At 41.5% G+C, this 18,381-nt stretch overlaps 1 protein-coding gene across 3 annotated transcripts in view; it reads left to right on the forward strand.

The window, feature by feature from the left end:
* The window catches only part of OFD1 (OFD1 centriole and centriolar satellite protein), a 486,789-nt gene that overhangs the window by 87,176 nt on the left and 381,232 nt on the right, over positions 1-18,381 (forward strand). For all 3 annotated transcript variants that reach the window (XM_069204717.1, XM_069204715.1, XM_069204716.1), the window contains exon 9: positions 8,831-8,937. In XM_069204717.1, the coding sequence (XP_069060818.1) occupies positions 8,831-8,937 (107 nt within the window). The remainder of the gene's footprint in view (positions 1-8,830; positions 8,938-18,381) is intronic.

Below are 18,381 nucleotides of genomic sequence, written 5' to 3' on the forward strand. Positions count from 1 at the left end.
CCAAATAGGTCATCACTGTATCCCCGCCCTGCTCTATGCTGACGATGCTTGCTCATGGCACGTACATCTCAAGCACTACAGCAGTTATTAACACGATTTGTATCCTACATGGAGGAACTAGGGTTACTAGTAAATAAAAGCAAAACATTTGCCAGGGGGTGTGGGAAAGCTGCTACAGAGTCCTCACATTCTTATGATAAAAGGCACTAGAATTGATTATGTTAATTCTCTTTCAAACCGGGGATTCATATTGGACTGGGATGGGTCATGGTCGATGGCAATTGAGACTAGGGGGGTACACTTCCAGAAAACTATTTCCGCGTTGCGTAGACTTGCCTGCAAGCTTGGAAAAAAAACCTAGGGAACTATTGACAGTATATAAAGCTAAATGTGTGTCAGCAGCCTTGTACATGCCAGGCCTCTGGAGTTATGCAAATAGCAAATCTTTGCAAGTTAGTGAAAACGCTTTTTTGAAGTACCTCCTTTCTCTTCTGCTGAGTAGTCCATCCTATGTATGCCGTGACGAACTAGGGGTTTCTTTTATATCGAGTTTAATCAAGATTCAGCTGATTTTGCTGTGGCATAAGGTATGATCCTCTGAGCATACCAAATTGAAGCAAGGGATTAGTGGAGACTGTTTTAGGACCACTCAAGAAGGAAGAGTACAGTGGCTAGAATATGTAAAGAACGTTTTGACTGACTTGGGGCATCAAGATCACTTTTTCAAACCTGAAACGCTAAGGTCAGTTTCAAGGAAATCCCTAAAGAAGGAGTGCTTGATACACTTGAAAGAGCTAAGGTTATCTGTAGAGCTGCTTCAACCAAGTGTTGTAAAAAAAAAAAAAATCAGCAGAGTTTTAACTCATTTGGCATGCAAGTGTATTTAACTGAGGTAAGCAATGATCAGCATAGATTTGTTTTGACCAGGTTCAGACTGGATATTTTTCGCCATTTGTTGAGTTTTCCAACTATGAATGACCGGTTGCGACCTTTGGTAAGATGCCTGAGTGACCAAAAGCACCTTTCATACAATCCTTTTCTGTAATTTGTACAAAATGTAAAGAAAGGCATTGTTATTACCGCTATTGAGATCCATGAACCTGGTACAATGTCACCCAGCCTATGTGTTTTCACAATCTTTGACAACTATCTATATTCGTAAAGTTTTGTCTAAATTTTTATCGGCCATTTTAAGGCATTGAAAGCCGATACTTTTTATAGAGAACGGAAGCTAGTTTATATTTTTGTCACAAATTAACGTTTAAAGTACTTATTACAGTTAGTTTTTATGCTGTACTTTTATTATTTTAACAAAAATCAAATAAAGCAGATTTTGACCTTTGACCAGTTTAAGTTGGCTGCATAGATACTTAAGAAAACCAAGGCCAGGTCCTGCAACTCACTCACTTCTCTACACTAGACTGCCCAGCTGCTTCAAACTTAGAATGTTGCTCTCGCAATATTCCCCAATATGCCTAAAAATTCTGCAGGTGAATAGAGGAGCTTCCACTCTTAATATTTACTCACTGAAATGGAAGCATTTCTGTATCTGGGTGGTTTCCTATCATCTCACCCCCATTTACAATGTGTCCTCATGACCTTCTACATCTGGTTAGATCTGGTATTGCACGTATTCTTCTGTTCAAGAACATCTGGCCCCTCTCTCCAGATATCTTAGAACTGCAAGCACCTATTTGTTACGTACACAAGCTGTAAGGGAATTCATTAATGGACTATTACACAGTTTTCCTAATTTGGCAAATCATCTGCCCACTTGGGAGTTGAATACTGTTCTGTTTGTTCTCTTCAAGAGTCCATTTAAACTTTTTCATAAAGTTGCCCTTTAGGTGCTTTTATGCAGGGATACTTTTCTCCTAGCTATAACCTCAGTAGAATGCAGAGATCCAGGCATTTTCAATCCAACCACAATATCTCTAGTTTGATAAAAATCAATATAACTCACTATCATTCCTTGATTCATGACTACAATGCCATTGTTTTTCGACTTCAATGAGACAATTAATTTGTCAGCATTTTTTCCTCAGCCCTCTTTTCCAGCAGAAATAAATCTACAGTCTTTGGTTGTTCAACAATGACATTGATAGACAAAAGTATGTTTGCAAGTCTGATCAACATTTCATTTCCTATGGTAGATCCAAAAGTCTTGCCTGTCTTGAAGAAGGTCATTGCCTGTTGAATCACAGTTTACGTCTCCTTCTACTGTATTAATGCTGGATGGCCTCTCCAATAGAGAATAGGAGCTCATTCTACCAGAGGGGTTGCTGCCACAGCTGCACTTTTTCCTCAGAATCCTCAAGGACATTTACTCACGGTAGTTACTTGGACTTCCACCCACAAGTTTATTAAGCACTGCTACCTGAGCAATCATTCAAAATGTAAGATAGCAAATGAGCAGGCAGTGCTTCACAACTTGTTTCAGTAAAGTGAGCCTCATTTCCACCTTTTTAGTCCTATTAAAGTGGTTCTGATTTGGTAGTTTTATTTAGACATGTGAATCTATGAGTGGCCCGAAAAAGTTAATTTTCTGTAACTGTGTTTGTTTAACATTGGTATCTTTCATACATTTGTTTGGATGTCAAAATGTTGCTTGCAAAAATATTGTCCTCAATCAATCAATCAATCATTCAGTTGAATTGTCACCCGTGAAGGTATCCCAGGCACTGGCAGGGTCCAGGGTCTCTGTCGACGAGTCAGGTTTTCCCCTTCCCACAGAACTCCTGTAAGTAGAGGATGGCCTCTGGTGAAGGGTGGAGGTTGTTAATGGGCTTTGACTATGAGGTAGGAGGAGTGTCCTCCTGCTGTGTTGTATGAGGGGGGTATGGCTCAGTGTTAGGTAGTTGGATATGTCTGGAGGGATTGTGAAATCTCAGGCGGTGGTCGATGCAGGTGGATCCAAAGCCGTGCAGGGCTTTGAACACATGGGTATGGAGCTTGAACAGGCATCTCTTCTGAACCGGGAGCCAGTGGCATTTTTTTGGTGGGGGTGATGTGGGTATAACACAAAGGAGATCCTGGATGTGTCTTGCAGCGGTGTTCTGGATGGTCTGTAGTCTTTGAACTAGATGGGCTTCGATTCCCACACAGAGGGTGTTTCCGTAGTCCAGGTGACTGGCTACTTGGGCTTGGGTTATGGTGGTCTCACATTTTGGGGAAGCCACTTGAAAATCAAAGGAAACATGCACAGGAAGAATAAGCAGGAGGATTGCTCTGTGTTTACCTGGGGGCCTTATGGTGAGTTTGCTGTCCAGGATGATATTGAGATTACTTGCATGCTCAGCTGGGCTTGGGAGTGATCCACCTAGTTCTGTGGTCATCCAGGACACGTCTCAGGACAAGTTCTTGCTGCCAAAAATCAAAACTTCCATCTTGTCTGTGTTGAACTTGAGGCAGTTATTCCTCATCCAATTGGAGAGACTGGTCATGCATTGGTGGAAGTTGTTTCTGGAGGCGGTGGAGTTTTCAGAGAGGGAGAGGATAAGTTGCGTGTCGTCGGTGTAGGATATAATGTTGAGTCAGTGGGATCTGACTATGTTGTCAAGAGGTAACATGTAGATGTTGAAGAGGGTGGGGCTGAATGATGAGCCTTGAGCAACTCCGGAGATGATTGGTTTGAGTTTAAAGGTGAAGGGTGGAAGGTGGACTTGTTTTCTTTTGGTGAGGAAGGAGGCGATCCATCTGAGGGCAGCTCCTTGGCTGCCTATGTCATGAAGTCTGGCAATAAGTGTGTGGTGGGAGACACTGTTGAAGGCTGCTGAGAGATCGAGGAGGATATGTTGAGTCAAAAGAAAAGCGTTTGGCCCATGTCTGGGGGTTGAGGGGTAGAGAGTAAATCACTTAAAGTAGTTAAAAATACCCTATTAAATATCAATTAACAAGGGGGTTGTAGGAATGCCTCATAAGGAAAACTACATTGGAGCAGCCCAGCACTAGATTGGTGCCATTGCATACAAATTCCTCCATTAAAGTTGTGCAAGATAGAAAAAAAGTAGCCAATACCATAGATAAAATGTCTACCACCAAAGCACAGATGACAGCCCAAGCAAGACTCCTTTCCATCATCCATCTGCAAAGTAAGAGACCACTGGATTTCACATCATCCATCTGCACAGGAAGTGACATCACTCTCCACGCATCCTGGGACTTACTTAATGGCTGCCATGGTGCACACACAGCGGGTGTGCTGCTGGGGCGCAAAAGGGAAGCACATCTGCATCCGTCTGTGCCTGTACTGCACGCAGACACAGGAACCCTGGAGCTTCATAAATTTGATCACCACCTGTGCTGTCTGCCTGCCCCAACCCCCCCCCCCCCCTCAAACACAGCAATATAACAAAATCCAAACTCTCGGCCAGTTGGTACACAGGATAACTCAGACTGATAAAATGCCACTTTAAATAGCTGGAGCGTGAATGGAAAATGAGCCAGGACAATATTAACAGGAGCTTATTCAAATTTCCTAACACTAACACCAAATGATTTGAACCTCCAAACGCACTGCTCCAGGGGACCACATCAATGCCACCACCAACAGAAGCAAAATAATATTTGCCATTGTGAAAGATTTCACTTCACCGTTGGCCACTGCCAACTCGATCACCCTCTTGCAGGACCTCTGCAACAGTCTCTCAGTTATGCAACAAAAAACTACCATCATTAACACCTACTTTAACCTTCAACCAATGCACCCCGATCTTATCAAGGAACCAATGCTAACTATTTAACCTGCCATCACTCCAGAAGAAACTGCCGGCATCATGAAGTCCATCCATTCAGGGGCTCCATGGGACCACTGCCCTCATCATGCCTACTCCAGAGGACTGCAGTGCCATACTCGCGCCCATTCTGAATGCCTCCACTTCCTTCCTGACTTTCCCAGATGCTTGGAAACATGCAACTGCACATCCATTGCTGAAGAGTCCCTCTGTGGACCCATCAACGCTCGCCAACTACAGACCCATCTCCATGCTACCATTGCCAGCCAAGGTATTGAAGAAAATAACAGACTCCTTGCCAAATACCTCAATGACCCTCAACTCGTCAACACCACTCATTCTGTTTTCAGACCCAATCACATCATGGAAACTTTCCTCATTGCCACCACGGATGGCATCCACATGACTCTGGACATGGCGGCCCTCATCCTTCTGAACCTTTCCGCAGCATTTGACACAGTCTTACACCCACGTACTCCGATGTATCTTTTCCTTACTTGATGGAAGGACCTAGTCAGTCAGCCTAGCACTATTCACTTCGGGTGTCTGCAACCTCAACTGCAGAGTTCTGCAAAGATCTTCACTGAACTGGACCATCTTCAGCACATACAGAGTCCTTCTAACCAGCATCATCAACCTCACAGATAAGACACCCAGTACCTGGATCAAGTTCAGTGCCTGCATGACTAAAATCGCCTATTGGACGAAGGCCATCTATCTAAATCTGAACATTGAAAAGAATGAAATCACTATCTTCAGGAGGAGCACATCACTGTAGGACGCTACCTGGTGGCCAACAGAGTTAGGGCCGACACCCCCGCAACTACCTACAAGAACCTTGGGATCATTAGTGACAGCAAAACTGACATGACAGACAATGATGTCATCGCCTCATACTTCTATACCCTGAAAATGCTGAGGTGGTTTTTCCAGCGGCTCCCCTTTAGCACCTGGAAAACCATCATGCATGCCCTGGTTACAAGCAGGCTGGACTACCAGAACACCCTCTATGCCAAGATTTAAAATAAAACAAATCTCACCAGGAGACTGCAGACCATTCAGAACTTAACAGCCAGAGAACCACTTTCAACCTACTATGCTGCACTCACATCACATCACACCACACCACACCACACCACACCACACCACACCACACCACACTACACCTGAAGAAGATCCACTGGCTCCCCATTTACAAATGACCACTGTTCAAATTTTTCATCCACATTTTTTTTCAAGCCACCAAATAACACTGGCTCAGCATACCTCAACAATTGCCTCTGTTTTCAGAAACCTTCCAGACATTTTTGCTTGTCTGGAATTCTATTTGCACAAATCTCACGCACATGAATAACTAGATCCGACGGTTGAGCCCACGCCTTCATCGCTCCTAAAGCGTGGAACAACCTCCTGCTACACACAAGAGCCTCCTCACTTTTTGAAGTCTGCAGGAGCACGACCTGGATTTTTGAGTAATCTCACTAGACACTAGGAGTGACTAGACTAACACCTGCTTAGGGCCAGGACATACCTACAGGTAATAGTACATAATATAACAATAACTGTTACAGTGACCATGCACATAACAGCAATAGGCAGCACTCAACTCAGTAACTTTGTTGCTGAAATATTAGGATGTAAAAACTGGAAGTTACTTCATACCCTTCTCTGTTACCTCCTATACTAGCAAATCCAAACTTCACACTTTGAAAAGTACAATTCAACCATAGTGGGTGAACTGTACTCGGAAGAGGAACCCACTCAGTGGGAAACGAGTGTGGAGCACTTTATTTATTCCCTAAGCATAGTCTTTGGTGTAAATAAAGGAAGCGTTTAGAGGATAAATAAGTCAGGACATACAGTTATCATTAATACTAACTATTCATTTTAACAATTAAATTTCCAACTGCCATGTTTGTGTAGGTCTTTAAATAACACATCTAATGTATGTTGCACACTACAGGGAGTGCAGAATTATTAGGCAAGTTGTATTTTTGAGGATTAATTTAATTATTGAACAACAACCATGTTCTCAATGAACCCAAAAAACTCATTAATATCAAAGCTGAATATTTTTGGAAGTAGTTTTTAGTTTGTTTTTAGTTTTAGCTGTTAGGGGGATATCTGTGTGTGCAGGTGACTATTACTGTGCATAATTATTAGGCAACTTAACAAAAAACAAATATATACCCATTTCAATTATTTATTATTACCAGTGAAACCAATATAACATCTCAACATTCACAAATATACATTTCTGACATTCAAAAACAAAACAAAAACAAATCAGTGACCAATATAGCCACCTTTCTTTGCAAAGACACTCAAAAGCCTGCCATCCATGGATTCTGTCAGTGTTTTGATCTGTTCACCATCAACATTGCGTGCAGCAGCAACCACAGCCTCCCAGACACTGTTCAGAGAGGTGTACTGTTTTCCCTCCTTGTACATCTCACATTTGATGATGGACCACAGGTTCTCAATGGGGTTCAGATCAGGTGAACAAGGAGGCCATGTCATTAGATTTCCTTCTTTTATACCCTTTCTTGACAGCCACGCTGTGGAGTACTTGGACGCGTGTGATGGAGCATTGTCCTGCATGAAAATCATGTTTTTCTTGAAGGATGCAGACTTCTTCCTGTACCACTGCTTGAAGAAGGTGTCTTCCAGGAACTGGCAGTAGGACTGGGAGTTGAGCTTGACTCCATCCTCAACCCGAAAAGGCCCCACAAGCTCATCTTTGATGATACCAGCCCAAACCAGTACTCCACCTCCACCTTGCTGGCGTCTGAGTCGGACTGGAGCTCTCTGCCCTTTACCAATCCAGCCACGGGCCCATCCATCTGGCCCATCAAGACTCACTCTCATTTCATCAGTCCATAAAACCTTAGAAAAATCAGTCTTGAGATATTTCTTGGCCCAGTCTTGACGTTTCAGCTTTTGTGTCTTGTTCAGTGGTGGTCGTCTTTCAGCCTTTCTTACCTTGGCCATGTCTCGGAGTATTGCACACCTTGTGCTTTTGGGCACTCCAGTGATGTTGCAGCTCTGAAATATGGCCAAACTGGTGGCAAGTGGCATCGTGGCAGCTGCACGCTTGACTTTTCTCAGTTCATGGGCAGTTATTTTGCGCCTTGTTTTTTCCACACGCTTCTTGCGACCCTGTTGACTATTTTGAATGAAACGCTTGATTGTTCGATGATCACGCTTCAGAAGCTTTGCAATTTTAAGAGTGCTGCATCCCTCTGCAAGATATCTCACTATTTTTGACTTTTCTGAGCCTGTCAAGTCCTTCTTTTGACCCATTTTGCCAAAGGAAAGGAAGTTGCCTAATAATTATGCACACCTGATATAGGGTGTTGATGTCATTAGACCACACCCCTTCTCATTACAGAGATGCACATCACCTAATATGCTTAATTGGTAGTAGGCTTTCGAGCCTATACAGCTTGGAGTAAGACAACATGCATAAAGAGGATGATGTGGTCAAAATACTCATTTGCCTAATAATTCTGCACTCCCTGTATATAGATGAGGCATCAGCAACACAATTGACCTTTGTTTGGTTTGACAATGAGGAGAGTTGGTGTATATTGTGAGGTGATTGTGGAAGGCTTGGTAGGTTTTGGACCTTGAGTACTGCCCATCAAGGTTGAGGTCTCCTAGCAATAAACTATGCAAAGAGAGCATTGGGATTTGATTAATGTATGCACTGATCTTGTGAATGAAGTTGGTTTTGGTTTAGATGGGTGTAGAATAAATGCATGTATGTGATGTTGCCAGAAAACTGAGACATACAGAGTGTAATGCTGTGATAATCATACCTGTCAACATGCATCGCGCAGACTGTACTTGTTGAACTATTTACTGTGTTTTTCAGTCCTCTGCAGAAGGGGGTATGCAACATAGAGACCTTTGTCTGGATGATGAAACATCCCAGATTGCTGTGGTAGCCATTTCGTATTGTCCTGACCCAGTAGTTTCTCCTAGTCTGGAATGAGGTGGTTATTTTTAGGTGATGCTCAATGAGATATTTAGCCTAGTTTGGAAAAATAAGTAGGTGAATGCAAAATTAATGAAGATAAATATTTTTTTCTTAGATCGAAGCCAAGGAAGGTTACGCACAAAGACAAAGTCTTTTGAAAGATATCGAAATTGTCAAAAGCAGAGAAGCAAACCTGAAGCAGCGGATGGAAGCATTTGAACTGTAGGTGAATCTGGGTAGATAATCTACAACTTTTGTTTTGCAGTATATACTGTTAAAGCAGGATTAACATGTGTGAGAATAATCTTGTTGGATCAGTTGTTTCCTTGTAAGTCAGTTACCTTACATGATGCCAATTATACGCGATGGAACATGAATTCAATATTTTACTCGGAAGAACTTTCATTTTCTGATTATTCTTGTTATGCGTCAATCTTTTGCTATTTTGTGGCATTGTGCTCCTACTGCCTTCCTTCATCATTGATGACTAATTGTGACAAAAACACCATTTCAAATTAGGCATGCATATTTCAAGGTCCCAAAGCTTTTTCATTTATTCAGTCTCCAAACATGGTACTTTTAAATTGGCGACTTGGTGTCAAGCTTTCATGGTATATTCAGGAGTATTGTGTAAGGTAGCAAAAGAAATTTCAGCATGCTCAGGCAAATGAACCTCTGCATTCACAGTTCCTCCAGCCAAGGAAGCTTTTTGTGGACATTTTGCTCAGGCCACTGTGGTAAGATACATCAGGCCCTATGCAGGTTGTTGAGGAAAAATGTGGAAAGCTACAAGGGGCATCAGTCGGAATGCACTCTGAGGTGCTCCATGTCCTAATGTTATTGTTCAATGCATAGAGGTACAGTAGCAGCCAAGGTCTCCCTATCATTATTTTCTTAACTGAAATTCTGTAAAAGTTCTATACATCAGTAAGGTTAAACCCAAAAACCTGGAGGCTTAAAGTGTCACATAAATTACGCAAATCACAAGCGAGGCACTAACGATAGTTTTTCGATTAAAGTGGAGAACTGCTCTTTAAGGAGTGCATCACCAACACCAAAAAGACTCTAAACCTGTCCATCTTACAAATCTCTTTTTCTAGCAGAATTTTTAAATATTGAATTCACAAAGTGCTACTGCCGATGAACTAGAAACATGGCTCGGCAGTTTGCCTTTTTTTTTTTTCAGCAGAGTTTTTAACCATTGGCTTAGCAAGTGCTGTCCTGGCCGAGCAGAAACACAAGAAGGAAGTTTACCATTCAGAGCATAATATTGCAGCTTTGGATTGGTGTAATACCACCCAAGCCAATCTGAAATAATTGAAAGCACTTCCTGACGCGTGGTTCAGTCTCATTACAGTTGGTCACAGAAGCATGGCTTTTGTCAGGGCACAAGGGAGCACCCAGTATAAGTCAAAAACTAAACACTCACAAACGTATAATACTACTAAAATTATGCAGACCACAAGTTAAGAACTCTGGGTAGTTCCTGGATTTAACTGGAGAGCTGCTCCTCTTTACGGAGTGCATCTACCATACCAACAACCACTCTACCACCCTCAAATGTCTGTTTTTTTTAGCAGAATATTTGACCGTTGGATTAGCACTTCTCAGGTGAACACATTTAAAGTGTCATTGATGTTGTAGTTGCAGTCCACAAACTAGAGCAGATTTCCACATAAATCCGAGAACTTGCGAAGACTTCTAGCTGGTGATTTGCACATCAATTAGATTATATACATGACATGAAAAACATAATTTGAATCAATATTATTGATATATGTAAAAGAAGAGGAAGATGAGAAAATGAGTAGAAACCATTTATTCCATAACTATCTTTCTTGAATGCAACCACTTGTCTAAATTTAACAAAGCTATCACCTAATACAGCTCCCTGGTGTCCAAATTTTAACACTTTGTTAATTAATGCCACCATTCTTAATAAGTGGGGTCTTTTGAATTTTTGGAGTTTTTGCAAAGCAAACACCTATTGCGTAGAAATCAATTTTTCCATTGGGTGTCTAAAAAAGATATGGTAGGAAATATGTTGCACAGGGGTATCATTGACACTCAGAATAGCCCATAATGTTTTAGAGACATTAGACTTAAAGTCTAATAGCATGGACAGGTAGCAAACAAATAGTCTGAGTTGGATAGATGTTATATAGGCCCTAATTACAACTTCGGCGGACGGAAAAGGCTGTCCCCCGAACTCCAGCAGTCAGGTTACCGTCAGTGCGGTCCTCTTCCCATGTCCCTTATCACAAGTTTCCCCCTGTGTCAGCGGGAAACAGCCCGCAACATTGACACAGGCTCATAACTGAGCCAGTGGCAATTTTGCAGTGCGTAGGGTGCACCAGCACCCGTCGCGCTTTTGACTGTCTGCAAAGCTGGTCATGGGGGCCCCAGCACAGCCCATGCTAAGTGCATGGTGTGGTATCCTCTATGTGGGTTCCTCTGGCACGAGCATAAGAATGTGAAAGTCAGAACGAGCGTAAGAATAGGGAGAATGTGGAATGTTGGTAAATGGAATGTGGGAGGCGTGAGTGAAGAGGCCGTTGAGACGGAGAGAGAGAGATGTGAGAAGAGATAAGGACGTGGTTGGTGTAGGACTTGTTATACGACCATTTCAGAATAAACCTGCTTTCATTCAACCTCCTCGAGTGTCTTACCCTGCTGGTCATTCTTACATTTTGGCGACGAGGATGGGATCCGAACCCACGCGTGCATAGCACAATGGATTAGCTTCTGGTGGTCCCGTAGAGTCAATCTTGGTTAACGGTAAATCTCTGAAAATTCTCTTTGACTCTGGGGCAAAAATCACATTAGTACCAAAAACATTTTATGATCATAATTTAAAAGGGTCGGTTGAGCTATTCAAACCAGACGTGATACCCAAGGGATATGGTGGTGAGCCAATAAAACTGTTGGGTTACTTTTGGGGAAGTATAGAATTCAAAGAACGCCTAATTCCTGCAAAGATATACATTTCTGAAAAAGGAGACTCTTTAATTAGTTGGTTTCATCAACGTGATCTTCGAATTTTGCTTGATCCAAATGAAGATTCCCCAGTAAGACTTAAGGAAAATCATATGGTTCAATCTGTGTCGGAAGACCTATGTGGTTGGGTGGAAGAGTTTCCAGATGTATTTAGCAAGAATTTAGGTTGTCTTAAGAACTATATACATAGAATCAGACTTAAACCAGGAGCACAGCCGAGGCCAGCGAAAGTAAGGAATGTTCCCTTATTGGTAAGAGAGAAAATGAAAGCTGAGATAGACAAACTCATTGCGAGTGGAATTATTCAGGAGGTGGAAGCTTCAGAATGGGTGGCACCAGTGGTGATGGCAAGGAAAGCCAATGGTGACGCTAGGCTCTGTGTTGATCTTAGAGATCTAAACAAGAATGTCATAATAGATCACTATCCACTCCCAAATATTACTGAGTTGTTGTGTTCACTTTGTGGAGCAAAGCACTTCTCTACCCTAGATTTGACCTCTGCTTACCATCAGATTAATTTGCATAGGTCTTCTCAGGAACTGACCACTTTTATCACACCATTTGGTACCTTTAAATTCCTAAGAATGCCTTTTGGGTTAATTTCAGCGGCATCAGTCTTTCAGAGGGTCATGGAAAGAATTTTGGGAGGCATGGAAGGGGTGAAAGTATATCAGGATGACCTACTTGTCACAGGGACCAATCTAGTGGAACACAATACGAGAATGAGAATGGTCTTAGAGAAGCTACGCAACAATGGTCTGACACTCAAGGCTGAGAAGTGCAAGATAAACATTCCCAACATTGAATATTTGGGTCATGAAATTTCGGCAAGGGGAATTCGTCCCAAGACAAGTTTAGTCAATACTATCAAAAATTTACCAAGTCCACAAAATAAGGAAGAACTTATGAAGTTTTTAGGGATGGCGGAGTTTTATAATAAATTTGTCCCATGCTTTGCAGAAAGAACTTATAACATGAGACAGTTATTAAAGAAAAGAGCGGAATTTAAGTGGGATCAGGCATGTGAAAGAGAGTATCAAGACATCAAAGCCAGCCTAGATCAAGCAGCAGATTTAGGAAGTTTTGATGCACGTGATGATATCATTCTGATGACTGACGCTAGCTCAAAAGGGCTTGGTGCGGTTTTATTGCAAAGAAAACAAGGTCAAGTGAGAACGATTCTTTTTGTGTCCAGATGTTTGAAGGAAGCAGAATTGAACTATTCTGTGGTTGAAAAAGAGGCGCTTAGTGTCTTTTGGGCAGTGAGGAAACTGAGGAAATTTTTGTGGGGACATAAATTTCAGATAGTGACGGACCATAAGCCTCTCATAGAGGTATTTACAAAAAAAGGAATAGAGTTGATTTCTCATAGGATCAGAAAGTGGGTAGTGGCACTGCAAGAATTTATTTTTGTGATCTCCTACATGCCTGGCACATTAAATATTCAGGCGGATTGTCTTTCAAGACTTTGTATAAACACAGGAAAAGAAGATGAGATTTTCGAAGGAGGGTGTTTTGCAGACATAGTGGCTGATGAGGAGATAAAAGTTTGTTTAGTTACAGAGGGAGTGATTTCAGAATCAACATGGATGGATGAATTGTCTAAAGATACCACGTTGCAGCTAGTGCTGGATAAGGTCATTAATGGTTGGGGTGTCAAAGAAAAAGTAGATGAAGAATTGTCAGGTTACTGGCAGGTTAAAAATGAATTATCTGTGGTGAAAGGGCTTATAATGAGAGGCAGTAAGTTGGTTCCCCCAACTAATTTGAGAATGGAACTTGTAAATTGTGCTCACTCTAGTCACATGGGCATATCCAAAACAAAGGAGAGATTAAGGAATGCCTACTGGTGGCCTGCCATGGACATGATGGTAGAAAGGGCAGTGAGGAATTGTCAAGAGTGTGGGTGTTCGGATAAAGTATTGAAGTGTAGGATTCAACCCATGGTCATGCGTGAAGAGTCCTCCGGTCCCTGGGTTGATATAGCTTTGGACATTTTAGGTCCAATAAGACTGAATTCTACTGACCGATATATATTAGTCTGCATTGATATGTTTTCACGTTGGCCAGAAGTCAGATTCGTGAATTCTGTTGAACCAAAGGACATCATTCATTTTTTAGATGATCTATTTGAAAGAGAGGGTTTCCCCTGTACTTTGTTAACTGACAATGGAGTGCAGTTTGTTTCTGAAGCAACGGAGTCCTTCTTGAAAGAAAGAAATGTAGTACATAAGAGAACAGCTCTTTATCACCCTGAGTCCAATGGAGTTGTTGAACGCTTTATTAAGGTGTTGAAGCAATGCATGCAATTAGCTCTAGTTAATGGTGTTGAGTGGGAGGTTGGAGAGAGAGAGAGAGAGAGAGGTGAAAGCGAAAAGAAAGTCGTGGTATGACCAGCGTAAAGCTGTAAAGAGGACAGTGTTGTGTGAAGGTGATTATGTTAAAATAAAGTCCCCTAGAAAGGAAGGGAAATCATCTAAATTTAAAGGTCCTTTTAAAGTCATAAATTTGTTCAAGAATGCTGTGAAAACGGAAGATCACAGGATTTGGAACTTGAATAGAGTGGCCAAATGTTTGAGGCCTGTTGTAGGTCACACAGATGTTACTGCTCGAGAGGCTCGAAATGCTTTAAGTGTTCCTAGCATACGAGATCCAACTGAGACTCGACCAAAGAGAAATGCATCAACACCGTTATGGTTCAAAGACTATGTAACGTGAAGATTGAGCTTTGCACTTTCTTCATGGATTTTGTGATGCTAACTTCAGGCGGGTTGTGTCGGATTGCATGTAACATAATGTACTTATTGCTCAAGTGTTATTAATATTTAGGTGTTGTTAATGTGTAGTTCCGTTAATACGCTGTTTATGTATTTATTTATTTATTTCTTTTCGAGTTGATATGAGGAAGATGGTGTGGTATCCTCTATGTGGGTTCCTCTGGCACGAGCATAAGAATGTGAAAGTCAGAACGAGCGTAAGAATAGGGAGAATGTGGAATGTTGGTAAATGGAATGTGGGAGGCGTGAGTGAAGAGGCCGTTGAGACGGAGAGAGAGAGATGGCATGAAGAGATAAGGACGTGGTTGGTGTAGGACTTGTTATACGACCATTTCAGAAAAAACCTGCTTTCATTCAACCTCCTCGAGTGTCTTACCCTGCTGGTCATTCTTACACATGGGCAGTGCAGGGGCCCCCATGGGGCCCACTGCACCCCATCTCCACCAGCCATTACATGGCGGTGCTACCACCATGTAATCGCCAGTGGAGAAGGGACTCTTAATCCCCAGGACAGCACTGCTTGCAGCGCTGCCCTGGCGGATTAGGACTGCGAGCACTGCCAGCCCCTCCAGTGGAGGAGAAGTGGGGGTCCGGTGGTCTGACTGTGGCTCAACTGGCACTGCCTTAATGTGCCTGTCGGACCACCACATTGGCAGCAGTCCGACCGTCTTAAGACCGCCAGGGTCGTAATGAGGCACTTAGTGTTTGGTAATACTGAGCTTTTAATTTGGTGGGTACTCCTATAGTATGTCTCAATTTAATAGATTTGGCCAATATGGATATCAGTGCTACGCCAGGATCACCATGTCTTGCCCACATACCTAAATTGGCTAAATCGTCAGGGCAATCTTTGATTAGATGTGCCTAAAAGGCTGGAATTCATTAAAAAAAGAAAAGACTGGAAATACATCGCTGGTGAAGGGGTACAAAAGTAATCTGTAATTTGTAGATTATTTTCCTAAACCATAATCTTCAAGCTGTTAAAAATATTGAAATGTAGTTCAATCCGAAAAAGTCTGTAATTCTTTGAATGCTCTTAGTTTACCACAATTCACAATATTGATCACGAAATATTCTTGGCTTGTCTGGATTGTCCAATAGTACGGCTGGGATATGTTGTGAAGTAATTTGGAAAATTCTCTTAATGTTGCCCTATTTCTGAATGATTGTGGCCAAAATCTTGAATTGACCTCCCTAAAGTGTGTTGTATGAATGGATTTGAACAATATATCCCAACATTTTCAGAGTACAAATCTTTTTGGGCTATGTTTACTCAAGCAGTACAACTCTGTTACCAGAAGATGCCAAAAATGACAATTTCCAGTCTGGCAGAGCCAATCCCCCTTCCTAATGGTAATAACAAAAGTAAATGAGCTCTCTTGGGCTGTTTATTAAGCAGGTGGCAACATAATGTAGTTGCCAAGCGTAGTGACTACCAATGTAGAAAGGGAAGCTCTAAACAGATATAGAAATGTAAATAATATTACCAACTGAATTACAATTATTGTGGCCTACCAGGGACATCACTAAATTTCTCAGTTCAACTATCAGGGGCAGTGAGCCAGCAAATGTTCATAATTTGAAACTGACTTTTAGATTTTCAGCAAGAGTAACCCCAAGATGCTATGCTATTCTACTAATGCTAGGGTTTTGTGAATACATGTCACCTTCAGGCAAAGTTTGGGGTTTGGGCAGATTCAGTTTCTTTCCCAATATTACGCCAAATTCAGTTTCCATTTGATCACTTATTACTGTAGATTCATCCAGCCCAGGTGTACTAATGACAGCATCGTCTTCGTTTGCAGTAACACAGATCAAGCATCCAAGGCATATTAATGAGAGTATTGATTGTAACAATTAAATCAAAAAGGTCTCCAAATAGATGGCATACGAGGATGGTGATTAGTCATTCCGTGATTGGTGTCCCGTTTAATAGATACCGTGGTTGTGGTGCTGCTATTAACACATTGATGCTTGCGAGTTCTTACATTGTAGCGAATTAATTTAGTACATTTCTGATGAAGTCAAGTGTGGCATCATCTTGCACAAAACTGCCACGGTGACCCCATAGAATGCCTTTTCAAGGTCTAGTAATATCAACGCCATAGGCTATGAAGAATATTAGCGCCATCCGTCAGGTGTTTTAATAAGTTTGTATGGATGGTGCCTTTACCCAGGATGAGATCATTTTGTATGGGAAAGTTATCTAGACCTTTACAAAGAGTTTTAATAAACGGGTTTTATATGTGTTTATTAGGAAATCAGGTTGATAAAATTTACAAATCATACCAATCTAGAGAGGGTTTTTCTGTTTTTAAATACAGTAATTGTGGCTTTGTACTATGACTTCGAACGGCCACCGAAGCAGAAGCCGCAGTGAGCATTGTAAGTACTAAAGGATCATTCTCTGTGGCTAGCAATGTAGACCTCAGTAGTAACTGATCAGAGCTTCATTCCCTGAAGCGAGTTCCATTATACTTGCCAAAATATAAATAAAAAAACCCGAGCAGAATACTTATTAAATCTGAAACATTGTGTCCCGCTGCATTTCTAATGGCTCCCACTGAATTTTGGACTCCCTGCTGCTTATTCGTGGGTGCAAAGACTCAGCCTGGTCGTTCCCAGTCTCCAATATTTCTTCCTTCTTTGCCAGATACAGTTGGTTCACCTTAGTTGTGCGCAGTTCTGTAGGTTGACATCATACCGTATTAACTATTTAAAGTTATCTGCCTGATACTAGCTCATCAGTATATCATTCTTGCCTGGGCAATGCTCTGATTCTTGAAGGTATTAACAAAGACTGAAATTTCTTGAATTTAAACAATGTTAATATGCCAGCCTGTATTGTTTATCGCAACATAACCTAGATAAGCAGTTTAGTGCAATTAGCTGCTAAGTACGCATTTTGATCATAAATAAAGCAGCCTCTTCTCCTACGACACTGGTTTTTGTTCCTTTCCACGTAAGAACATATGGCCCAACAGTCCGCCAGAGGGCGCTCAGCATTTGAATATTCAACAAGTGTCTCCAGTAAACCGAGTTTCTTCGTAATTGTAAACATGTCTACAGAAACCCAGATGAGCAAATCACTGTTAGGAAAATAAGACGATGGCGCACAAGCATTATTTGTTTAAAAAAACGTGCACGCGCTATGTGAATTACTGACTGAATGTACAGTTCAGCAGAGCCGGCACGTGCCATGCTCTGCTTATGACCTCACATATCCCAAGATTCATGATCTGTTTTTTGACATCATTGATGACATCACTCTTCATGGCGAGGGTTCAATTTGTAGTAACTTGAGTTAGCTAATACTGGTGAATTTCAGTTTTGTAAAAATAATTTTTAGTTTGGAATGTTACTTTTGTTTCCAGGAAAACACTATTGAGTTTTCCAATTTTACAAAGAAGCACTCCTCCCACGATGTAGTACATGACAGCTGCGTCCTAATTAACCAGATATAAAAAATTGGCAGGTAGATGGCTTTGCATAGATTAAACAAGCTTAGTGTCTAAATTTGTTACTTTTTATCTGACATATTCACCTAACTATAACACCACTTTAACTTTTTTTTCCTTCAGTGAATTTTTAGCGGTTTTGCAAGTAAGATATAACTACCATACCTAAGCTCTCTCTCTCTCTCTCCCTCTCTCTCTCTCTCTCTCTCTCTCTCTCTCTCTCTCTCTCTCTCTCTCTCTCTCTCTCTCTCTTTTTATATAAATAAGGGTTACAGGAACGGTATAGTTAGGTTGACGTCTCCAGCACAACTTTTAGTTTCTTGGTATAAGTATAATTACTGTTTTTTTTTGTTTTGTTTTTTTCTTTTTTTAAAGGATGAAAACCCAACTATAACATCCCTGTAACCTCTACATTTTCAGTGAATTTCTATGGT

Source organism: Pleurodeles waltl, chromosome 8 (assembly GCF_031143425.1).
Source record: "Pleurodeles waltl isolate 20211129_DDA chromosome 8, aPleWal1.hap1.20221129, whole genome shotgun sequence".
Taxonomy (NCBI): Eukaryota; Metazoa; Chordata; class Amphibia; order Caudata; family Salamandridae; genus Pleurodeles; species Pleurodeles waltl.